The sequence below is a fragment of the Salvelinus alpinus genome, chromosome 21 (genome assembly GCF_045679555.1).
Source record: "Salvelinus alpinus chromosome 21, SLU_Salpinus.1, whole genome shotgun sequence".
Lineage (NCBI taxonomy): Eukaryota > Metazoa > Chordata > Actinopteri > Salmoniformes > Salmonidae > Salvelinus > Salvelinus alpinus.
The window spans coordinates 25,292,277-25,318,170 of record NC_092106.1 but is presented as its reverse complement, the minus strand read 5'-3'; the positions used below and the strand labels follow the sequence as shown (position 1 = coordinate 25,318,170).

At 42.8% G+C, this 25,894-nt stretch overlaps 2 protein-coding genes, 2 long non-coding RNA genes and 1 pseudogene across 5 annotated transcripts; 4 read left to right on the top strand and 1 right to left on the bottom strand.

The window, feature by feature from the left end:
- The first annotated feature begins 1,705 nt into the window (after nt 1–1,705).
- LOC139548127 (uncharacterized) lies at nt 1,706–5,309 on the top strand. Of its 2 annotated transcripts, none has more exons than XR_011669656.1 (4): nt 1,706–2,792; nt 4,258–4,331; nt 4,700–4,750; nt 4,900–5,309. It is a non-coding gene; the product is annotated as an uncharacterized lncRNA (long non-coding RNA). The 2 variants fall into 2 exon arrangements; XR_011669655.1 differs by lacking the exon at nt 1,706–2,792 and adding an exon at nt 2,802–3,075.
- Nucleotides 5,310–5,697: 388 nt separating this feature from the next.
- On the top strand, nt 5,698–7,247 carry LOC139548628 (peptidoglycan recognition protein-like; annotated as a pseudogene).
- A 1,442-nt stretch (nt 7,248–8,689) lies between these two features.
- On the bottom strand, nt 8,690–9,664 carry LOC139548126 (uncharacterized). The gene is made up of 2 exons (XR_011669654.1): nt 9,536–9,664; nt 8,690–9,441 (listed from the first exon to the last, which is right to left on the bottom strand). It is a non-coding gene; the product is annotated as an uncharacterized lncRNA (long non-coding RNA).
- A 3,382-nt stretch (nt 9,665–13,046) lies between these two features.
- LOC139548125 (forkhead box protein G1-like) lies at nt 13,047–14,159 on the top strand. Its single transcript, XM_071357536.1, has one exon. The coding sequence runs from the start codon at nt 13,196–13,198 to the stop codon at nt 14,120–14,122; it is 927 nt and encodes a 308-aa protein (XP_071213637.1). The 5' UTR covers nt 13,047–13,195; the 3' UTR covers nt 14,123–14,159.
- A 7,010-nt stretch (nt 14,160–21,169) lies between these two features.
- Nucleotides 21,170–22,540, top strand: LOC139548124 (small nuclear ribonucleoprotein Sm D2). Its single transcript, XM_071357535.1, has 3 exons — nt 21,170–21,316; nt 21,740–21,919; nt 22,117–22,540. Coding segments are annotated over exons 1-3 (357 nt in total). The 5' UTR covers nt 21,170–21,314; the 3' UTR covers nt 22,292–22,540.
- Nucleotides 22,541–25,894: the final 3,354 nt, after the last annotated feature.

Here is a 25,894-nt window from a genome sequence, read left to right as displayed (position 1 = left end):
ATTATCCGCCGCCATTGTCGCAACCCCTATTACTAGTCTGTTCAACCTCTCTTTCGTATCGTCTGAGATTCCTAAAGATTGGAATGCGGCCGCGGTCATCCCCCTCTTCAAAGGGGGAGACACTCTAGACCCAAACTGTTATAGATCTATATCCATCCTGCCCTGCCTTTCTAAAGTCTTCGAAAGCCAAGTGAACAAACAGATCATCGACCATCTCGAATCCCACCGTACCTTCTCCGCTATGCAATCTGGTTTCCGAGCTGGTCACGGGTGCACCTCAGACACGCTCAAGGTCCTAAACGATATCATAACTGCCATCGATAAAAAACAGTACTGTGCAGCCGTCTTCATCGACCTGGCCAAGGCTTTCGACTCTGTTAATCACCGTATTCTTATCGGCAGACTCAACAGCCTTGGTTTCTCTAATGACTGCCTCGCCTGGTTCACTAACTACTTCTCAGATAGAGTTCAGTGTGTCAAATCGGAGGGCCTGTTGTCCAGACCTCCGGCAGTCACTATGAGGGTGCCACAGGGTTCAATTCTCGGGCCGACTCTTTTCTTTCTATATATCAATGATGTCGCTCTTGCTGCGGGTGATTCTTTGATCCACCTCTACGCAGACGACACCATTCTGTATACATCTGGCCCTTCTTTGGACACTGTGTTAACAAACCTCCAAACGAGCTTCAATGCCATACAACACTCCTTCCATGGCCTCCAACTGCTCTTAAATGCATGCTCTTCAACCGATCGCTGCCCGCACCCGCCCGCCTAGCATCACTACTCTGGACGGTTCGGACAACTATAAATACCTAGGTGTCTAGCTAGACTGTAAACTCTCCTTCCAGACTCACATTAAGCATCCCCAATCCAAAGTTAAATCTAGAATCGGCTTCCAATTTCGCAACAAAGCCTCCTTCACTCATGCTGCCAAACATACCCTCGTAAAACTGACTATCCTGCCGATCCTTGATTTTGGCGATGTCATTTACAAATAGCCTCATTTACAAATAGCCTCCAACACCCTACTCAGTAAATTGGATGCAGTCTATCACAGTGCCATCCTTTTTGTCACAAAAGCCCCATATACTACCCACCATTGCGACCTGTATGCTCTCGTTGGCTGGTCCTCGCTACATATTCGTCGCCAAACGCACTGGCTCCAGGTCATCTATAAGTCTTTGCTAGGTAAAGCTCCACCTTATCTCAGCTCACTGGTCACCATAGCAACACTCACCCGTAGCACGCCCTCCAGCAGGTATATTTCACTGGTCATCCTCAAAGCCAACACCTGCTTTGGCTGCCTTTCCTTACAGTTCTCTGCTGCCAATGACTGGAACGAATTGCAAAAATCACTGAAGTTGGGGACATATATCTCCCTCACTAACTTCAAGCATCAGCTGTCAGAGCAGCTTACCGATCGCTGCAGCTGTACACAGCCCATCTGTAAATAGCCCATCCAACCAACTACTTACCTCATCTCCATAATTGTTTTGGGGGGTTTTTCTGCTCTTTTGCACACCAGTATTTATATCAGTATTTCTACTTGCACATCCTCATCTGCACATCTATCACTCCAGTGTTAACTGCTAAATTGCAATTACTTCGCCACTACGGCCTATATATTGCCCTACCTCCTTACTTCATTTGCACACATTGTATACAGATTTTCTATTGTGTTATTGACTGTACGCTTGTTTATCCCATGTGTAACTCTGTTGTTGTTTTTGTCGCACTGCTTTGCTTTATCTTGGTCAGGTCGCAGTTGTAAATGAGGACTTGTTCTCAACTGGCCTACCTGGTTAAATAAAGGTGAAATAAATATAAATTTAAAAAAGATCACCCACTAGGTTGAGTAGGTGATCCCTATTTCCCACCACTTATGCTCAGACACTCAAATAAACCTCTGTCATGGGCAATTAGGCCATCTGTCTTTTCTGTCTCATCTCTCTTTCTCATTTCTGTATCATCTCTCCCGCTGAGTCTGACTCGCTAATAGGCCTACTAGCTAGTGGAGGTGCCGATGGTGATGCTGAACTGGCGGGATTAGCATCGCCATCAGGAACAGTTTACCCCTCACTCCTCTCGTCCTGCACTGACAGTTCTCTGGCTCGTTCTGGGTTCGATTCACCTTCTTTCTCTGGATTTTTGGACTTAAAATGTCAAACTCGTTTGCCTTTTATTATAAAAAATTTTTTTGGGCTTTCCCACGATTTAAATTCAGTAGGGAGACGACTAGGCTACGTGTCAATATTACTTGGAGACCTCTTCACTAACTGACCACCACTACTAAGACCTGTGCCAAGATCAGTTACTTACGCCACTGGCCCTCCCCATAACCTCTATGTACAAATAAGAGAGCAGGTCTGGAATCAGTGTGGCAGGAGAGGAGGATTACATAGAAGGTTCACCGCGCTTTTACATGATGGTCTTTCTGGGGTGCGTGATAAATAACGAGGCAACTCGATTTAATGCTGATCGCTTTCATTAGAATGGCTACAGTGCGAACAGTGAAATAATTTATAAATCATGCCGCGAGAGGTACCGGATATGGGCAAATAGGTGCCGGAACAAATAAAGTCAAATCTGAGAGGTGCAGGATCCTGCTCAAATTAAGCACTGCTCATCTCTCTCTCACACTCTCTGTCTCTTCTCTCTGTCTCTTATCTGTATCTTCTCTCGGTCTCACATCTGTCTCATATCTGTATCTTCTCTCTGTCTCATATCTGCAGGGCTGCCAACATGCACGCATTTTGCATACCAACTACGCAATTCTCTGTCCATGTATGCAGGTACGAGATCCGAGTTAAAAGCACGCAGAAATGAATAGGGCCTGCTTTTTTGTGTTTTTTTAAACATTTTAATAAAAAATAAATCCACTGAGTAAATCTAACATCCCGATTCTCGAGCTGCAACACACAGACATGTACGGAGTTTGTGTCAACGGACATGGAAATTAATACATAATTATTCGACGTAGCTACCTGGTGTTTGTTGTGATGCTGAGTTTACCGACTGTCAGCTGTACGTCAACACATGGACAAATCCCTTTTCGACTCCGTGTGTTGTGGAAAGGTAAACAGTAATTGTTTCGAGCTAACGTTAGTGAACATAAGATGGACATTCAGTGGGCTCTAAAGTGCCAGCAGTTCACTCGAATTTGCTAGTGAAATAAATTAAATGCTAATAGGAAAAATAACTGGTCGCATTTGTGCGAGTGTGATATACATTTAATTCTGCGTCCCATTAGTTGCATTTTTCACGTAACATTACGAGGATCACGCAACCTGATAGACTGTAACTGTAATCATGATCCACGTCACAAAAAGCTTTACAAAAGTATAATAATAAATATAAACATCTTGGCATTAAATGGAGTCGGGAGTTTAGAAGACTGCGCGATGAAGAATGAATGAGTGTCCGGTATTAGCTATAGAGGCAATGCTTCTAAAATGCCTTTGCACTAGATTTTAGATTTTATCAATTTCGAAAATCTGAAATTACGTACGCGCTGCAAAGAAATACAATAGGCACCTTTACATAGTCTGGAACACCAGACTCTTCTAGCGAACAGCATTCAGATTCCCTTTGCGGTAGCCTACTTATGCTTTGTGTTGCCAGTTTGCGGTCTGTGTCGATGCTATCATTTGTTTTTGTTTTTATGTTTCCAAAATGAGTTTGCTTTTAGTGTTGATTAGGATCCGTGTCTAAAAAGCCAATACTTGTCAGCTGGCCCTAGTGATTGGCCCTGTTTGAGAGGTGACAAGCGTTCCTCTACCCACTGTTTCCTATCATAGCTTTTTCGTTTTTATTATGGATAACATGTTTATTTGATACTGATGCTCTGCGTCAAACATGTGTTCTTATCATATCACAGTGTATTCATTTTTTTATTGCGGATAAGACGTTTGTACATTTTGTACCTAAACAAATAACTTGTTATTATTTGTTTAATAAAATGTTTAAAAAACTCCAAGAATAAAGGCCCTTTGTGTGTTCTTTCTAATTAGATATTGTTAGTGACTTTCACCATATGTGTAAATGGAACGCTGTCAAGAAAGAAACCTTGCGATCAGACTCACAAACAGCACGCGCACGAGCGCTGGGAAAAAGAAAACCCCAATTTGCTCGAGTTGAATCTCCCAATTTGCCACGCGGGTCTGGTACTCTTAAAACTTGGACAGGGTTGGCAGGTCTGTATCTGTCTCTTCTTGGTCTCTTCTCTATGTCTCACCTCTCTGTCTCTTCTTTCCTCAGTGAGCTGAGCAGATCATTGCAGATGTGTCCCAGGATCCAACGCTACCTCAGACAGAGGATCACCCCTGCCCAAAGTGAGGGTGGCCAACACAAACACACTCAAACAAACCCTCGTTCTCCATCTCCCTCCTCTAGCTCTCTGAAACCAGGCAATTTCTCCACACTATTTCTATTCACAAACTATCTATATCATTTCAAAATAATGTCAGCTGACAAGGTAAAAATCTGTCATTCTGCCCCTGAACAAGGCAGTTAACCCACTGTTCCCCGGGCGCCGAAGACGTGGATGTCGATTATGGCAGCCCCCGCACCTCTCTGATTCAGAGGGGTTGGGTTAAATGCGGAAGATACATTTCATGTGAATGCATTCAGTTGTACAATTGACTAGGTATCTCCCTTCCAGATAAATCTAAAATATTGATCTCTTCCCTCTATTCTCAAGTGCGGCCACAAGGTGGCATTGTTTTTCCAGTCACACAGTATGAAGGCTGAGGTACGTTGCTAATTGTTCATCACAGAACACCCACTGTCCCCAAATAGTTGGTAAATCTAGAAATACCAGAGTATTCTAGAGTCCACTGAGCTATATGGAGACATTGGTATGTGGTGTATATGAAAGTTACTGCTTTATCTTCTATGTAGGATGCCATGAGGCTGTACTATGTCTGCGCAGCCCCTCACTGTGGACACCGCTGGACAGAGTGAGGAGGATGAAGAGGAGGTCTGATGTATGCATCCACAGTCTCTGCTGTTGCCCAACAGGCCACCATGTCTCACTGGGGTTCACTGTTGCTTAAATCAGAAAGACTGGTGGTTGTGTGGGCCTAAAATAGTCTGCCAAATCAGAAACTTTTACAGGAATACCAGCTTTGTGTGTTAGATCTTCATCATCTTGTTGGAGTGTACGTAGAGGAACTGCTAAGATTTGTATGGACCATTTAAATGCCATTTCTTACCATGTTGTGGAGGAACACCTGTTGGGACATAATTGTGTTAAAGTATTAGCTCTAGTACTTTTTACATTTATTTGAAATTAAAAAAAGACAAACTTTTGTTGTGAAATGCTTCTGTTTTCTTTCAAAAACTTGATTGAAAGACTTCTCTAAGACTTTGCATGCCACTGTTGTGTATTTTAAATGTTTCCTGAATTTCCATTGTTACACTATCGTGTGACCCGATCTCTGTTGCAATACTTGCATCCAAAAAAAGAGCTAAAATATAGAAGGTAAAAAAAGTATTATCATTTATAGTTGGGCATATGAAATGTTCCTCTTTAGTGGTGTAACTTCGACTTCCCTTTTTGTATCTAGGCATATCTGTTTGCCCACTGCAGTATATTTCCCAATGTGTATTTCTCAATGCGTTTTAGACCCATTGAGTGTAATAGTGTCATTGAGAAAAGCATGAGTAATATGATTGGCATGCACATGAAAGGAAAGTACACAGAACATGTAATAACCCGCTGGAGAAACACTGTCCACATACCCTTTAACAATATGTTGTTAACAATGATTTATTCTGAGGAACGTCAAGGAAACTGCCTCTTTTCAATGACCTCTAGCGACAAAATCAAAAGCAATTCTGGATAGTATAATACATGGACGTAAGAGTCACTGGTAAGGAAGTACCTATATGAGTTCTGTCGGAAGGTAATGATTTCTGATGATGCTTTGAGATCTAGGTATGATACTTTGTTATGAATGGGTAAACTAAAGTGAATTGTTAGGTCTACAGTTTGGATATGGTACAGATTTACTGTGGTTGGTTACCCATATGCATGCATTTCAGTAGAGGTGGTTACTCAAGGACAGTGGGGAGCAGCAGCCCCTCGATGCCGGGAGACCCTCAAGTATCCTGCTCAATGAGTTGTCATACACCACACGGCAGTGTTGCACTGCGGGGGCATCCAATAATGTATGGACCAGCTTATCCACATACAGAGAATGCATATGCAGGATAGGAACTTTGATGACATTGGATACAAGTGAGTGACCTCTCCTTTCCAGGTATTTTCCATCATTCATTGAGTTAGGATAATACTATATGCATAATAACTGTTTTCTGGCATTTGCAGCTTTCTTATTGGGGGAGATTGCACAGTATATGAAGGCCGTGGCTGGGGTGTTGTGGGTGCACATACCAAGGGCAACAATCACAACTCTTTGGCCATTGTCTTCACGGGCAACTTCAACAGTAAAAAACACAATATTGGACATTCCATCTCCCGGTCCTTACAGGGTGTAAGGCATTGGTACCAATGGGTTATGCTTCTCTGTTTCAGATGAGAGCCCCAGTCCAGCAGCCCTGTAATCTGTTAAACAGCTCCTGCAGTGTGGGGTTTCCCAGGGACATTTGCACCCTGTATTTATCCTACTTGGGCACAGAGACTTGAGGGTCACCGAATGTCCTGGGGAGAGACTATATGCTGCACTAAAACATCTAAAATTTCCCTGAACATAACCTCATCCACAGACTCAATTGCTACTGGTTCGAAAGACAGAGAGAGTTGGCTGGTGGAAGAGATTACCCAGAACATCGTAGCCATGGCCTATACTAGCAGGGTTTCCCAAACTTGGTCCTGGCAATTGATGTGCAAGCAGCTTCAGAAATTATCTGTTGTAAGTTGCCACCCATTCACAGTGTAATTGTAGAGGTCAAATTTTAAAGTTGTAAAATGCATCTTGTCACGCCCTGACCTTAGTTCCTTTTTTATGTCTCTATTTTGGTTTGGTCAGGGCGTGAGTTGGGGTGGGCATCCTATGTTTTCTTTTCTATGTGTTTGGCCTGGTATGGTTCCCAATCAGAGGCAGCTGTCTATCGTTGTCTCTGATTGAGAACCATACTTAGGTAGCCTTTTCCCACCTGGTGTTTGTGGGTAGTTGTTTCCTGTTTTGTGTTGTTTCACCTTTCAGGACTGTTTCGATTTTCATTTCTTACATTCACTTTGTTATTTTGTATTTTCGTGTTCTGTTATAATAAATTAACATGGACACTTACCATTCTGCGTTTTGGTCACCTTCGTTCCAGGACGACCATTACACATCTGTTTAGTAGAAATATTAGACTAAACGTTATTATTTATTTTGGTATTCACATAAGATTGTCCACATACTATTCTATTCCTTTTTCTATGAGTGTGCTGCTATAAAGTTTTCTAGGAAATAAGAACTGAGAAAGGTGTAAGAGTAACTCACATTAAGAGTAAATACAAAAAAATATGCTGCTGAACAAATACAAACTATTGACAGAAAACTGGATGGGATTTCAGTTTTGGGTGGCCAAAATATTATATTGTCCTGACTTGTTGTGCTGGATGAGTTTAAGCTTTTGGAATGAATTGAGATGGCTTCACACACATAAAACATCATTTGTCAAAGGGAGAAAAGCTTGTAGGCCTACCTGTAAATGTTTCAACATTGTAAGCAATCTTTAAAGGCACAACATTCCAAACAAGTGTACACTTCTATTGCATGGTGTAGGATTAAGGGGGAGAAAAGAGACAAATGTGAAACATAAATGCAGCTTCATGCTGTGCGCCTTGATGTTACAACAAATCTTACCTGTCAACTGTTGTGCAGGAAGCCGCATGCCCTGCAGGCAGACTTCAAGGCGGCACAAGCTGCCCCGCACCTATGTCTCTTTTAAATCCTCTGTTTGTTTACTTACCTTAAGAGTTTACCTCCTGGGGCCTGTTGCACAAAACTAGGATAAGGGATTAAGCCAGGATATCTTGGTGATCCTGGCTCAATTGATCCGTAATCCGGTTGCACTAAAGATGGATAGGGGGCAGGAGGATATGTTATGGTATAAATTACCATGGAGATTTATTCTGTGGAGCTAGCCTGCTCCAGACCAGGCTAAATTCCAGGATCTATTTAATCTCATCCCTAATGTCAGTCAGCAGTCACCACAAATGGAAACCAATAGTTATTTCACTGCTCACTATACATTGTTATCACATATAACTAGACCCACTGTTATTATTTAAACATTTGTGATCATTAATTTCAATGATTTTGGATAAAAAATGATTTTTAGATGATGTTGCTATCATTAGATAATTTACAGTTTCCCATAGACTATAAGGCTATATATAAAATGATAGAATATTAGGGCCACAGAGGGGAAAAAAACACAAGTCATAATATTGTAACCAGTTGTTTTAAAGGAGGACAGTTGTTAAAATGACAGATGTGGGGCATTTCGTGAAATTGTACTTCAGTATGGTTTCATAAACAAAGACATGCTGATGTGCCAGAATATTAAGTATCACATTGTCATAAGTATCAAAACTGTAAAAACAATATGTAGCTTTTCTGCAGAAAGAACCAGCCTCATAAATTTATGACTTTATCCTTTTTCTTCAGTGTGGCCCTAGTACTCTGTCATATAAACAAATACACATTCCATATGAATATAAAAACACAATGTGTAACATTATGTTCCTTTATTGAATAAGGACAAAACAAAGCAGGTAAACCATCAGCTCCTTTCGAAACTGAAGTCACAGGGACTCTACAAGATGGAAAGCACAGAATCCAAGCATATTATACAAAATGATACATACACATTCAAAGGTCTGTATATAACACACCCTGCATGTCTGCACACTAAAATAAATGCAGGACAAATCCATACACATCAACTGAACAGACAAATGAATGGATGCAGTAGCCTCCCTGCAGCCTTGTATTACACACAGTATACCGCACAAACATCATAAGAGGCCAAATTCGTCAAAAAACGAACCCAAAAAAAACCAAATTCCTCTGCCACCGCAGGACATATTTAACCAAAATTGAAAGCACACATACTAACTAAAATAATTCAACACATATTGGTCCCTCAGCAGCCGACCACTGTCGTCATCAGGGAAGATTGCCGGATTGTCCCAGTCCATGGCTGGTGGCACTCTGGGGGCCCTCTCCTTCCTCAGGCAGGCCACATTGTGGAGGACAGCACAAGCCACAGTAATATCACATGCCCTAACAGGGCTGACCCTTAATTTGTGAAGGCAGTGAAAGCGTGCCTTCAGGAGGCCAAAGGTCATTTCAACTCTGGCCCTGGTCCTGGCATGGGCATGGTTGTAGGCCTGCTGTGCTTCCTGGGGGTCTGTGAAAGGTGTCAGGAGAAAAGGCTGGCAGCCATACCCCCTGTCTCCCAGCAACACACCAGAGAATTCACCTGTCAACACAAAATCTCATCATTACTACCTCATAAACACAGTGATATTCTTGACACAGCCATGATGGTTATAAATAGGGGTTGTGTGGCTTACCTTGTGATAGGCACTGATAAATTTCAGAGGCCCGAAAGATTCTGGAGTCATGGACTGAGCCAGGCCATTTTGCCACAACATTGCTGATCACACAGTCAGCATTGCAGACCATCTGAAATCATAAGATGAGGAATATTACACCAATCAATGCACATCACTGGCAATGCAGAGTGTTCGTCAATGGACAATATCAAAAAGTTATGTTCACCTGAACATTAATGCTGTGAAAGGATTTCCTATTCACAAAATCGGCCTCATGGGCACCTGAGGGGGCTTTTATCCTTATGTGTGTGCAGTCCACTGCACCAATGACATTGGGGAAACCTGTCACACAAAGTAATGAGTATCCTACTATGTGTTAACAGTTGTCCTGTAATTTGTAGATCCTCTTACCTGCAATCCTATGGAACTCCTCTTTGATGTCACAGAGTCTTCTGTGGCCAGGGAAGGAGATGAAGACATCTGCTAATGCTTTGATAGCCAGACACACACTCCTTATTGTGCGGCAAATTGTGGCCTTGTTCAGCTGTTCTGCATCCCCCACTGAGTACAGGAAGGCTCCACTAGCAAAAAAGCGCAAGGCCACACAAACCATTTGCTCCACACTCAGTGCATGGCTCCGTGCAGTGCGGTGCTTAATCCTGGGACCCAGTAGTCTGCATAGATACCTGATGCCATCTGCAGAAAACCTGTATCTTTCATATAGATGGTCATCAGGGAAGGCCAGTGGGTCCAACCGGTCCCTGAAGACCCTTTCTCGCCTGAAGGCTCTCCTCAGCACAAGTGCTTCTTCATCCACCACATCTCGCACGAATGGGCATGCCATTGTCAGAGCAGAAAGGAACACACAATTTTGGGCCTTCATATAGGCTAGTGGCCACACCTGGTGCTGGGGGGGTGGGCAAAAGAGGGCGATGCCTTATAACGATGACTTGGTTGTACTGATTGCTGGGAAAATAAAAAAAACCTTAGAAAGATGCCACCGTCCTGTGTGCTCACAATAAGAGCTCATATGTCATGGCTCACTTGACTTTACGAGAATATACCTAATTTTTATTTTGAGCTGTGTCATCTTCTTGGAGCTGGGGGAGGAAAGAAAAATAATGATTAATACATTTGTGTTACAGTTAGCATACAGTGTACATTGAAGGCATATCTCACCTCCCTCTCAAGTTTTTTTATTTCAAGGTCCAGTTTCCTAATTGTCCTCTTTTTTATTTCGGACTCCAGTGCAAGATTTTCCATCTTTTTCTTCTTGTACTGAATGTCTATGTCTGCCAGTTCTATTTGGCGCCGGAGGTGGTTGCCATACAACTTTCTGATAGCTTGTGAGCTCTGTGAACACAATACAATTAGCGCAGCTGGAATTTGGCAGGATGTGGTGTCCTTTTATTAATACGCACTATGTTGCCAGGCTGGTTTTCCCACTGTATAGCATCTGGGTCCTGTAAAAGAAATTAGATTTTTTGATTTTGATGAGGACTCCTCACCATTGTAGAGTAAATAGTACTTTCACAGTCTTAACATGATACCTCATGCCTTCTGGAATCCAGAGAGATGGTCTCCTCCTCATCATCGTCTCCATCATGTGCTGTTGCTGCTGCACTGGGGCCTTCACCCTATCACATTTAATCGGATTCATATTGAAGCTAGTAGACAAGACATGCCAGGCCTACAGTATGCCTTTGATGGAGTACTCACTGGATCAGCATCGTCTGGTGCTTGTGCTGGTGGCTCTAACAGGAACACAGTGCTGCCAGACACTGCAAGGCAATAGGTAAACCAAAGTCAGACAGTCCAAATTGATTCAATATGAATGTGGTTGTATCCCATGTAGAGATGGAAGGACATACCTTGAATGAAGCGGGTGGCATCTTGGGAGGAACCTATGCTCGTCTCTTTCCCCCCAGGGATCCCCTCTAAGACGGGCCTGCCTTTATTTAGCTCCAAGGCCATGTCCTCTGCTGGGGTAAGGTCAGCCTTTGGTGACCCACCACCCGTGCCTTGTCTGTGGGTATTCTTTTTCACTGCTAAAACAGTACAGACAATGCGTGAGCAGGCACCTTCTGGGTACAATATATGCTTGTGCTTTGTTAAATATTAGTCAGGGACCATACCATTCTGCAGAATGTTCTTGTATTTGATTTTGACCTGCTGCCATGTCCGTTTTGGCCCGTTCATGTTTAATCCACACACACACACACACACACACACACACACACACACACACACACACACACACACACACACACACACACACACACACACACACACACACACACACACACACACACACACACACACACACATTTAATGGAGTCACACTGCAAAAAATTACTTGGTATTTTTGTCTTGTTTTCAGTAAAAATATCAAAAAATGTATCATAGCTTTATACAGTGTGATGGAGTTACTTTACACAATTTCACTCATATCTGCAGTGCATTTCAATTAAAAATTTAACCGTTTCATAATTACAGTACAACTGCATTTTTGGAGATGTGAATTAAATATTTGAATTGTAATTGTGATGTTTCAGCGGAGCGGTGAGTGTGTAATTGTGCACTACTTACGCATTCAGGCGGTCTGCAATACTTTGCCACGCTTTTTCTCTTTGCTTTATCACTGTGGCGGTGTTGCCTTTCTTCTTAATTATATCTTTTACCTCCTCGTATGCCTCCATGAGGATTTGTGCTTCCAACGGGGAAAAGTACGCGGCTCTAGTTGCCATGGTAAATCAGTTAATCTGTGATCTGTGGCGGGGTCTATTTGAGTGAGCCGTGAGCGCGCACCTATCCAGGATTGGTTTCACCTGGCTTAATGAATCCGTGTCTGCTCATCCTGGCTTGGTCTTTGTGCAACCAATTAAGCCTGGACGCACATGTTTTGGCTTCATTGAGCTCAGCTGAGTCATTTATCCCGGATGTCTTAATTCTACTTTTGTGCAACAGGCCCCAGAATTACTTACACACCTTCACCTAATTCGTCTTTGATTGGCTGTTTGCCAGGTTATTGTGTAAACAGATGGAAAGGAGTGGAGAGAGGCAGTACAAGAGGGCGGGACGCAGGTGAGAGGTTTGAGTGTCACGCTCATCGGAAGTGTTATAATTGAACCTGTGAGTTCATCGATCAGTCAGTGAAGTTGGCAGCGCACGAGGGGCGCATTTTGTCTTTCGCACCCTAATACGTTGTGCTTCTTATTTCGTGGATTTAGACATTCCTTCTCTTCAGACTGCCAGAGACCGTGGGAACTGGGTAATGTTGAATATGGAGGATTTGAAAGCCCCTGTCAGATTTGTCAACAAGTCATCATTCAGCATCAGCAGCCTACTGTTTCGACGAGAGGGAGTGATGAGTGACGACGGCGCCGCACTGGATGGGATCCTTCCGGATGCTCCAAGCCCCTTTCCAGAAAACACATTTCTTCGGGGCTATCTACTAGGCCTAAAGAAGTTTGTGCTCAAGATGGAAAATATGATTTACATAGAGACAAAAACTGTGACAATAAAGAATACGCAGTCCAAGAGGACAAACGAGTCTCCAGAAATGGCAAAAGGGAAGACGGAAAAGATACCGAGAGAGTTGGAGAGGTGAAGACATGTGGAGGAGTAGAGGGAAAAGCCAAACCGGAGAAACCTCCTTTCAGCTATAACGCTCTGATAATGATGGCTATTCGCCAGAGCCCGGAGCGAAGGCTTACCCTCAACCGCATTTATGAGTTCATCATAGGCAATTTCCCTTACTATCGAGAAAATAGACAAGGATGGCAGAATTCCATCCGACATAACCTGAGTTTGAACAAGTGCTTTGTCAAAATACCTCGCCATTATGATGACCCAGGCAAAGGCAACTACTGGATGCTTGACCCTTCAAGCGAGAACATGTTCATAGATGGCACAACTGGTAAACACCGGTGCCGTTCCACGGCGGGCACCCGGGCAAAGCTGGCAATTAAACGGCATTCCCGTTTGACCACCACTGCCGCCGGGCAGGCGTTCACTGGGTCATTTTATTGGCCGGTGCCATCGTTTCTTATTAACCTTCAACATCCTGCGCACTCACACCCGGGCACAGGGTCATATGTAGGGCCCAATCAGTCCAACTATGTCACCTCGATCCTTTCTCAACGGTCACACCACGTGAGTGCCATAAATGCTAGGGCAGACCGACTCTTCCAAACAAACCAAGAGTCGTCTTATGTTGGCATGGGTGGAGGCGCGCAGTACTGTCGCCATCACCAAATGAGCGCAGCCACAACATTCGCCTCTTCATCATTGGCATGCACTATGTCTCACCCTAACCCTTGTTCCTTTGACCTGCTCTCCGGACAAGCGAGTTATTTTTACACGCATCACCCGGTTACCCACCCGGCGACGTTCAATGCATGGTGCCAGGAGGAGTACCCCTCATCCAAGGCATCTCCAGCCGGACACATTGACTCCGGAAAGAATGGACCATCGGATTGCTTGGGGAGTTTATGCATGGAGTTCCCTAATTATTTTCCTCCAAGCAGCCACACGAGCCAGTGTGTTGCACGAGCACACTCAACACCCATCTTTCTTGGGATGCAGGGAAATGACCATATTTAATTCTCTATTTAAATTAAAAACGTATGTTTCTCTTTAAGGATTGTATCTTTCTAATGTTTACCAATACTGCGAAATTGATCAAAATTGATGTGAGTTTGCTATTATCCAAATAGTCCTATCTGTCTTTGGAAAGAAAACATTGATTTAATCATCCGTTTTTAAATAATCGCCAATCACGCGTGAATGTGCAATTTCCATCTAAACGTATCACTAAAAACACCACTCACCATTTCAAAAATGTTCAGTGCAATAACCTAGAATAATGTTGTATTATTTCACGAATAACGGGCAATATTTGAGGTGCGCTCAGATCATTTTAAAACGTGTATTTTCCTTTGATAGCATTTCGTTAGTAGCCTATTAAAATAACAAATATAACACTAACTATACATCACAAGATGAGATGCCGTAAGATAGTTTCATAATGGTGAATGATGTCGTAAAAAATACAACTATTTGGCATCTGTTAAGCTAATTAACAAGGTCGAGATTGTTATTGCGAGATTTTGCATCACCGTTTAGGCTACTTTTACGGACAGGCTCATCACTCTCTGACATTTGTATTCATTTTTTTGCTCATGGTGTTGTAACTCCGTTTTGCGATTTTTAGGCTTAAGTCTTAGGGATGTTGGCTATATGGAATATAGTTTAAAATATATATAAAATAATGAAAATAACTTGTACAACAGTGTCCCATGAGTGCTCTCCAGATATCTGTAGAAAACTGGCGAGATTTTCCAATGATAGTCTTATTGTAACGAACGTCGTCGGGAGAAGGAGAAGAGGACCAAGGTGCAGCATGATAAGTGTTCATAACTTTTAATAAAATACGAAACACTTGACAAATCAACAAAAACGACAAACGAACAGTTCTGTAAGGTGACGACACACAAAACAGAAAACAACCACCCAAAAACACAGGTGGGAACAGGATACCTAAGTATGGTTCTCAATGAGAGACAACAATAGACAGCTGCCTCTGATTGAGAACCATACCAGGCCAAACACATAGAAATACAAAACAAGGACAACATAGAACACCAGACATAGAATGCCCACCCAAACTCACGCCCTGACCAACCAAAATAGAGACATAAAAACACTTATTTCCATTCATATAAATTGAGAAATTGATGTGCTTCAACAATTCACTGTTAACTTAAAACAAACTTAAAATAACAATTGTCTTCTTAAATGTCCTCTATCAATCGTATTGCTTGAGGAAGGATGTGCGTAATTAATTTAAAAACGAAATCTTTGGTCACGTCTGAAAAGGTATTGGAATAAAGTATTTACTCTGATGCAACTAAAATAATGTATAAATTAGAAACAAAAGTCAATAATTATTTTGATACTCCAGGATTAAAAGTAAAACATTGGCTAAGAATTTTCTCTCCATCTGCACTAGCCTATTTCGTCAAAATCAAACCTATAGGGATTGTCTCCATTTGTGTCTCAATATGAACACAATGCTGTGTTGTGCATTTCCTACATTTTAGAATACAACTAAACTAAATACAGTGGCAAGAAAAACCCTTTGGAATTACCTGGACTTGCATAAATCGGTCATGAAATTTGATCTGATCTTCATCTAAGTCACAACAATAGACAAACAGTCTGCTTAAACTAATAACACACAAACAATTATACGTTTTCATGTCTTTATTGAGCACACCGTGTAAACATTCACTGTGCAGGGTGGAACAAGTATGTGACCCTTGGATTTAATAACTGGTTGACCCTCCTTTGGCAGCAATAACCTCAACCAAACGTTTTCTGTAGTTGCAGATCAGACCTGCACAATGGTCAGGAGGAATTTTGGACCATTCCTCTTTACAAAACTGTTTCAGTTCAGCAATATTCTTGGGATGTCTGGTGTGAACCGCTCTCGAGGTCATGCCACAGCATCTCTGTCCGGTTGAGGTCAGGACTCTGACTGGGCCACTCCAGAAGGTGTATTTTCTTCTGTTGAAGCCATTCTGTTGTTGATTTACTCCTGTGTTTTGGGTCATTGTCATGTTGCATCACCCAACTTCTGTTGAGCTTCAATTGGCGGACAGATAGCCTTACATTCTCCTGTAAGATATCTGTCCAGGCCCTGAGACAGCAAAGCAGCTCCAAACCATGATACTCCCGTCACCATACTTTACAGTTGGGATGATGTTTTGATGTTGGTGTGCTGTGCCTTTTTTTCTCCACACATAGTGTTGTGTGTTCCTTATACACAATTCAACTATAGTTTAATCTGTCCACAGAATATTTTGCCAGTAGCACTGTGGAAAATCCAGATGCTCTTTTGCGAACTTCAGCTGTGCAGCAATGGTTCTTTTGGACAGCAGTGGCTTCTTCCGTGGTGTCCTCCCATGAACACCTTTCTTGTTTATGGTTTTACGTATCGTAGACTCGTCAACAGAGATGTTAGCATGTTCCAGAGATTTCTGTTAGTCTTTAGCTGACACTCCAGGATTCTTCTTTACCTCATTCAGCGCTCTGTGCTCTTGCAGTCATCTTTGCAGGACGCCACTCCTAGGCAGAGTAGCAACAGCGCTGAACTTTCTCCATTTATAGACAATTTGTCTTACCATGGACTGATGAACATCAAGGCTTTTAGAGATACTTTTGTAACCCTTTCCAGCTTTATGCAAGTCAACGTTTCTTAATCTTGGGTCTTCTGAGATCTATTTTGTTCGAGGCATGGTTCACATCAGGCAATGTTTCTTGTGAATAGCAAACTCAACATTTTTGAGTGGTTTTTAAAGTGCAGGGCAGCTCTAACCAACATCTCCAATCTCGTCTCATTGACTGGACTCTACATTAGCTGACTCCTGACTCCAATTAGGTTTCGGAGAAGTCATTAGCCTAGGGGTTCACATACTTTTTCCAACCTACACTGTGAATGTTTAAATTATGTATTCAATATAGACAAAGACACAATAATTTGTGTGTTATTAGTTTAAGCAGACTGTGTTTGTCTGTTGTTGTGATTTAGATAACGATCAGATCTAATTTTATGACCAATTTATGTAGAAATCCAGATAATTCCAAAGAGTTTGCATACTTTTTCTTGCCACTTTATGCTTTGAGAAATGCTTCATCCCAGAGGTGGTGACTATGTCCTGCATGATTTGTACTATATATACACTAGCTATTTTTGTTAACTTTTTCCCTTTAAAGCCTGCAAATGTGTGTGTACAGGGAACTCTACGCATGTCATACATATACTGCTATATGTGTAATAATGTGATCCATTTTATAATGTATTTTTAATAAAAACATAAATAGTGATATAAAAGTGATGAGTTGTATGACATATACATTCAAAACATAAGAGTCGGTTCTGTGATACTTGAGGTACAGGAAGTGAGTATCAATGAGTACTTAAGGAATCCAGCACATAAACACACACACACATTCCCCCAGCCCATTCAACACTTTTCTGTGTCAGACTCATGGTCATATTTAGACAGAAACTTCAATGCCACCTGCTGATGAAACCCACTGTTACCACCACAAATAGCCAGGCTGCTGTATCTGTAAGTATTAAAGTTCTAATGCAGCCATTTTTATCTCAATATCAAGCATTTCTGGGTAACAATTAAGTTAACAATTAAATTACTTTATATATTTTTTGATTAAAATGGTCAAAAAGAAACAAAAATAGCTTCTTAGCAAAGAGCAATTCCTCAATAAATAATTTTGCTAGGACTGTCTGGGAGTGGAGAGGGGAAATCTGAAAACTAGCTGTTTTTGGCAGAGAGGATTGGAACTCTCTTTCTTATTGGTCTGTTAAGTCATTTACTGCATGGTGATGTTACCAGGCAGACAAAAACTCAATGCCGTTTCAGTGTAAGAGCTGTTTGAAAAGACTGCCTGATATTTCAGCCTGTTTTGCTAGGATGATCTTTATAATTTCAAAGCATTAGTCCATCCTCATATTGTGGAAATAAACACTACATCTCATTCATCTCATTCCAAAATCATGAGCATTAATATGGAGTTGGTCCCACCTTTGTTGCTATAACAGCCTCCACTCTATTGGGAAGGCTTTCCACTAGATGTCGGAACATTGCTGGAGGGACTTGCTTCCATTCAGCCGCTGTCAGCGTTCCAGGGTTGAGGTCAGGGCTCTGTGCAGGCCAGTCAAGTTCTTCCACACCAATCTCAACAAACCATTTCTGTATGGACCTCGCTTTGTCCACGGGGGCATTGACATGCTAAAACAGGAAAGGGCCTTCCCCAAACTGTTGCCACAAACCTGGAAGCACATGCTAAAACAGGAAAGGGCCTTCCCCAAACTGTTGCCACAAACCTGGAAGCCCAGAATCATCTAGAATGTCATTGTATGATGTAGCGTTAAGATTTCCCTTCACTGGAGCTAAGGAGCCTGAACCATGAAAAACAGCCTCAGACAATTATTTATCCTCCACCAAATATTACAGTTGGTACTATGCATTGGAGCAGGTAGCATTCTCCTGGCATCTACCAAACCCAGATTCATCTGTCAGACTGCCAGATGGTGAAAAGTGATTCATCACTCCAGAGAACGCGTTTCCACTGCTCCAGAGTCCAATGGAAGCAAGTTTTACACCACTCCAGATGACGCTTGGCATTGCGCATGGTGATCTTATGCATGTGTGCGGCTGCTCGGCCATGGAAACCCATTTCATGAAGCTCCCGACGAACACTTCTTGTGCTGACGTTGCTTCCAGAGGCAGTTTGCAACTCGGTAGTGAGTGTTTGAACTGAGGACAGATGTTACGCGCTTCAGCACTCGGGGGTCCCATTCTGTAAACTTGTGTGGCCTACCACTTCGCGACTGAGCCATTTTTGCCCCTAGATGTTCCCACTTCCCAATAAGAGCACTTACAGTTGATCGGGGCAGCTCTAGCAGGGCAGAAATTTGATGAACTGGCTTGTTGGAAAGGTGGTATCCTATGACAGTGCCACGTTGAAAGTCACTGAGCTCTTCAGTAAGGCCATTCTACTGTTAAAGTTTGTCTATGGAGATTGCATGACTGTGTGCTTGATTTTATACACCTGTCAGCAACAGGTGTGGCTGAAATAACCGAATCCACACATGTTTAGGGGTGTCCACATACTTTTTTATATATAGTTTATACAAACATTGTAAACTCATGTTTTTGACTGCACTGGGCCTTTAAGATCATCAAAAGTTCAAAACTAAAACTACACAGGTGTGGTAAAGGGCAGCCTTGACTGAGATGTATAGGGAGCGAGATACATAGATAAACATCACAGTCTGGCTGATCTCATTGATCTACTTCTACTGTTTTGCCTGCACGTGACATCACCACCTGATGAATTTTCCCTCACCTTTCTTGGGGCTCATCCGAGATATAAGTTAACAAAAATAGACGTGTGAGGACGAAGATAAGGACAGATTTCTGGAAGTTTTTTTATTTTTTTATTTTTATTTCACCTTTATTTAAGTTGTGAACAAGTTCTCATTTGCAACTTGGCCAAGATAAAGCAAAGCAGTTCGACACACAACAACACAGAGTTACACATGGAATAAACAAACATACAATCAATAATACAGTATAAAAATCTATATACAGCATGTGCAAATGAAGTAGGATAAGAGAGGTAAAGCAATAAATAGGCCATGGTGGAAAAGTAATTACAATATAGCAATTAAACACGAAGTGTGCCTCTATCAAACAAAATAGGCTTCATGGGGACTGTAGCCACCTTTCCTAGACGGCTGCGGTTAGACCAGGATACTGCTCTTAGGATGGATCATGTAAGCTTACACCAACACTGTTGGCAAACTTAGCATCTAGATACAAAGATTATAATAACATTTTCATTACTCACATGAGTAAATGTGGTATAGAGATAGAGAGGGAGAGAGTGAATCAACAGGTAAGCTAGTACAGAATGGGGCTTTGTGTATCCTGGGGCAACTGTAATACGGTCCTGTTTGCTGTTAATTCAGTAATAAATAACAGCTATCCTCTGACAGGCGTTGATAATAACCCCACACCTCTAAATCCCTCAGCCAGCAGACTCACAGTACCACAGGGAAGAGAGTAAATCAACATGAGGAGAGGGACTGAGGCAGGCCTCAAGATGTGTCTGAGCACTCAGGGGCAGCTTGTGCTCACCAAGACCCTGTAGCTTGACCACACACACACACACACACACACACACACACACACACACACACACACACACACACACACACACACACACACACACACACACACACACACACACACACACACACACACACACCTTGACATAGGTGTATGGACAGCTAACAGTCTAAAAAGTCCACTTTACAAGAAACAGTCAAAAATCCCAGCCCCTCTGGAATAATTCATCCGAGGCTTATGGGGGACATTACGGAAGTGAGTGAGTGAAGAGGGGCAAGTCTAAGCTGTTATGTATGTTTCACAATGATAGTCAAGCACTGTAAATCAATCCCAGACCTGGGCCTCCCAAATCAGCACACTGTGGGTGTGATCACCTAGCACGGTAGAGCCGCCACCCTGTGAAATAAGGTTGATGCCCCCCCCCCCCCCCCACCCCCACCCCAAGGCACCGGCCTGTTTCTTCCCAGTAAGCCAATCTCCCAATGTCTCAGTACTGTGCAGATAATGTACATCTATGTCTCTCACATGCATTCATTCTCCTCTCTGTCACCAAGAGGTCTACAACAGAGTTACCTGTGGGTCTGTGTCTGCCAATATTTGCAGTGATCGCTGATATGTAGCCTAAAGCTGTGTGTGTCCGGGACCTAAACACTCGCCACTTCAATACAGCTACGACCGGAAGTGACTTTTTGTTGCAGGTTTTTAGGAAATCTCCTGTGTGTTTTAAGTATCAAATGACATGTTCTTTCTCTCACAAATAATCGTTTTCTTCTAAAATCATCTTGAGATTAATACGAATAAGGTCTAAATTATAGTTAATTTACTCTACTGCATTCTACAACTGAGACAGCATTTACATCATTGCATAATTAATAAAAATGTATCCAGATAATGTATTCTAAATAAATGTTAAGGCGACCCGGAAGTTATTGCAATATTTTTTAAATGGGACCCGGAAGCCGTTGGTCAGACAACACACGAGTGTAGTGTTGAAGCGATTAAAGAATCCGGCAAAAAGCTAACCTATTTACAAGCTAGTTTTCCTGCTAAAATCGCCATTCGTTGAAGAAAATATGTAAGTACTTTAAAAAAAACAATGTGTGCTTTGTTTGGATACAGTAAAACAGAGGCCTCATCACTGTGGAAAGATGTGTAGCTAAATTTGGCTAGCTGGCTGGCTAACGATAGCTGTTCGTTAGCCAGCCACGATGATCTAACGTTATTAGCGATAGTAACTACTGTAGCTAGCTAACATGTATTGTAGATGACCCATGTTGATCATAATAAAAATAGGAACTTATTAGCCAGCAAGCTAATACATCTTGTCTTTGGCGTCTTCATGTTAAACAGTTTTCAAACTTTTTTATCAGCTAACTGTTGGTCTGAATTAACTTTAGTTGTGTCAAGTCGCTATCATCATAATGATGTCTATCAACAATGTTTGAATTGCCTGGAGTTGAACTCTGTTAACAATGAGTATCCTCAATAATCCTTCTAGGAGCCTGTTAAATAAACCCAAGACTGAGATGACTCCTGAGGAGCTCCAGAAGCGGGAGGAGGAGGAGTTCAATACTGGGCCCCTGTCTGTGCTCACCCAGTCTGTCAAAAACAACACACAGGTCCTCGTCAACTGCCGAAACAACAAGAAGCTGCTTGGCCGTGTCAAGGCATTTGACAGGTATTTATGTATTTAGGCCACTGAGTTGGGAAGTCATCCATTGGAGTTATACGGTTAATCACAAATGTCCAGCAAATAGAGACAAGATAATGTCTGCATTTTGTCATCACATGTTACCCATATCCTCCCAAAGGCTTTATTCTTAATACTTTTTGTTTTGGTTAACTGCATACATTTGTATTACCTTCTCAATGCAGACACTGCAACATGGTCCTGGAGAATGTGAAGGAGATGTGGACAGAAGTTCCCAAGAGTGGCAAGGGCAAGAAGAAGTCCAAACCAGTAAACAAGGACCGTTACATCTCCAAGATGTTCCTGAGAGGAGACTCTGTAATTGTGGTGCTGAGAAACCCCCTCATCACAGGAAAATAGACTGTTATTTTGCCCACTTCACCTGTCTTTGTCAAATAGATGATGGCAGGCAGTGGGTGGACTGTCATTATGTGAAAATTATGTTTTGTTTTGGGTCAGAGAGGAATCTGAGCTGTGTTTAGAATTTAGTGTGAGAAAATTATAAATTCACTCTTTGGATTGCTGATTAGGATCGTTCTTGGCATTCTATTTTGTTTAGGGCGCTCTTTTAGTTTTTGATTTTAATAATAAAAGACGAGAAGTATGGTATTCAAAGTGTTGTATGTCTACACACTCTTAGCCAGATGTATTCTCTACTGTATGATCTATCTCAAAATAATTTCAGGCTCGGAAGCAAGGGATATGTTGGGATGAACAGAACTCTGACTCTTGACTCCTTTCTCCTTCCTTCTCTCCATCCTCTAGCCTGTTTCCCCTGGCAGAAGCTTGGGTGTCAGTGTTGATTTCAGGCGGCAGCTCTCAATATGTGACAAACCTCCGTTTTAAAGACCCATGCATTATAGATGAGACCAGATGTGATGACTGTCACTTCACACCCCGCTCTGCGTTCTCCGTATCATCTTGTCCCTCGCTGTGGCTCACCCTCTACTGACCACTTTGTTAGATAATTGTCTCAATAGCATCTATTTCTTCTCAAACAGTTGGCACTTAAACCAGTGTGGTTGGCTTGAGTGCCATGGTTATTTTCCATTAAGTGGCATATGTGCAAGAGCACAATCATTTTCATTTTACAGGGCTCTTAAATCATACGTCTGAATTAACAGACTGCATGTCTCTTTAGGTTTGGTCAAAGGTCAGAGTATTCCCTGCTGGGCATAAAGAATAGGACAGTTTTTATTTTTTATTTCACCTTTATTTAACCAGGTAGGCTAGTTGAGAACAAGTTCTCATTTACAACTGCGACCTGGCCAAGATAAAGCATAGCAGTGTGAACAGACAACAACACAGAGTTACACATGGAGTAAACAATAAACAAGTCAATAACAGTAGGAAAGAAATAGTATATACATTGTTTGCAAAAGGCATGAGGAGGTAGGCAATAAATAGGCCATAGGAGCGAATAATTACAATTTAGCAGAGTAACACTGGAGTGATAAATCATCAGATGATCATGTGCAAGTAGAGATACTGGTGTGCAAAAGAGCAGAAAAGTAAATAAAATCAGTATGGGGATGAGGTAGGTAAATTGGGTGTGCTATTTACAGATGGACTATGTACAGCTGCAGCGATCGGTTAGCTGCTCAGATAGCAGATGTTTAAAGTTGGTGAGGGAAATAAAAGTCTCCAACTTCAGCAATTTTTGCAATTCGTTCCAGTCACAGGCAGCAGAGAACTGGAAGGAAAGGAGGCCAAATGAGGTGTTGGCTTTGGGGATGATCAGTGAGATATACCTGCTGGAGCGCGTGCTACGGGTGGGTGTTATCGTGACCAGTGAACTGAGATAAGGCGGAGCTTTACCTAGCATGGACTTATAGATGACCTAGAGCCAGTGGGTCTGGCGACGAATATGTAGCGAGGGCCAGCCGACTAGAGCATACAGGTCGCAGTGGTGGGTGGTATAAGGTGTTTTAGTAACAAAACGGATGGCACTATGATAAACTGCATCTAGTTTGCTGAGTAGAGTATTGGAAGCTATTTTGTAGATGACATCGCCGAAGTCGAGGATCGGTAGGATAGTCAGTTTTACTAGGGTAAGTTTGGCGGCGTGAGTGAAGGAGGCTTTGTTGCGAAATAGAAAGCCGATTCTAGATTTGATTTTGGGTTGGAGATGTTTAATATGAGTCTGGAAGGAGAGTTTACAGTCTAGCCAGACACCTAGGTATTTATAGATGTCCACATATTCTAGGTCGGAACCGTCCAGGGTGGTGATGCTAGTCGGGCGGGTGCAGGCAGCGAACGGTTGAAAAGCATGCATTTGGTTTTATTAGCGTTTAAGAGCAGTTGGAGGTCACGGAAGGAGTGTTGTATGGCATTGAAGCTTGTTTGGAGGTTAGATAGCACAGTGTCCAAGGAAGGGCCAGAAGTATACAGAATGGTGTCTTCTGCGTAGAGGTGGATCAGGGAATCGCCCGCAGCAAGAGCAACATCATTGATATATACAGAGAAAAGAGTCGGCCCGAGAATTGAACCCTGTGGTACCCCCATAGAGACTGCCAGAGGACCGGACAACATGCCCTCCGATTTGACACACTGAACTCTGTCTGCAAAGTAGTTGGTGAACCAGGCAAGGCAGTCATCAGAAAAACCGAGGCTACTGAGTCTGCCGATAAGAATATGGTGATTGACAGAGTCGAAAGCCTTGGCCAGGTCAATGAAGACGGCCGCACAGTACTGTCTTTTATCGATGGCGGTTATGATATCGTTTAGTACCTTGAGCGTGGCTGAGGTGCACCCGTGACCGGCTCGGAAACCGGATTGCACAGCGGAGAAGGTACGGTGGGATTCGAGATGGTCAGTGATCTGTTTATTAACTTGGCTTTCGAAGACCTTAGATAGGCAGGGCAGGATGGATATAGGTCTGTAACAGTTTGGGTCCAGGGTGTCTCCCCCTTTGAAGAGGGGGATGACCGCGGCAGCTTTCCAATCCTTGGGGATCTCAGACGATATGAAAGAGAGGATGAACAGGCTGGTAATAGGGGTTGCGACAATGGCGGCGGATAGTTTCAGAAATAGAGGGTCCAGATTGTCAAGCCCAGCTGATTTGTATGGGCCCAGGTTTTGCAGCTCTTTCAGAACATCTGCTATCTGGATTTGGGTAAAGGAGACGCTGGGGACGCTTGGGCGAGTAGCTGCGGGGGGGGGGCGGAGCTGTTGGCCGAGGTTGGAGTAGCCAGGAGGAAGGCATGGCCAGCCGTTGAGAAATGCTTGTTGAAGATTTCGATTATCATGGATTTATCGGTGGTGACCGTGTTACCTAGCCTCAGTGCAGTGGGCAGCTGGGAGGAGGTGCTCTTGTTCTCCATGGACTTTACAGTGTCCCAGAACTTTTTGGAGTTAGAGCTACAGGAAGCAAATTTCTGCTTGAAAAAGCTAGCCTTTGCTTTCCTGACTGACTGCGTGTATTGGTTCCTGACTTCCCTGAACAGTTGCATATCGCGGGGACTATTCGGTGCTATTGCAGTCCGCCACAGGATGTTTTTGTGCTGGTCGAGGGCAGTCAGGTCTGGAGTGAACCAAGGGCTATATCTGTTCTTAGTTCTGCATTGAACGGGGCATGCTTATCTAAGATGGTGAGGAAGTTACTTTTAAAGAATTACCAGGCATCCTCAACTGACGGGATGAGGTCAATATCCTTCCAGGATACCCGGGCCAGGTCAATTAGAAAGGCCTGCTCGCAGAAGTGTTTTAGGGAGCGTTAGACAGTGATGAGGGGTGGTCGTTTGACCGCGGACCCGTAGCGGATACAGGCAATGAGGCAGTGATCGCTGAGATCCTGATTGAAGACAGCGGAGGTGTATTTGGAGGGCAAATTGGTCAGGATAATGTCTATGAGGGTGCCCATGTTTACGGATTTAGGGTTGTACCTGGTGGGTTCCTTGATGATTTGTGTGAGATTGAGGGCATCTAGCTTAGATTGTAGGACTGCCGGGGTGTTAAACATAT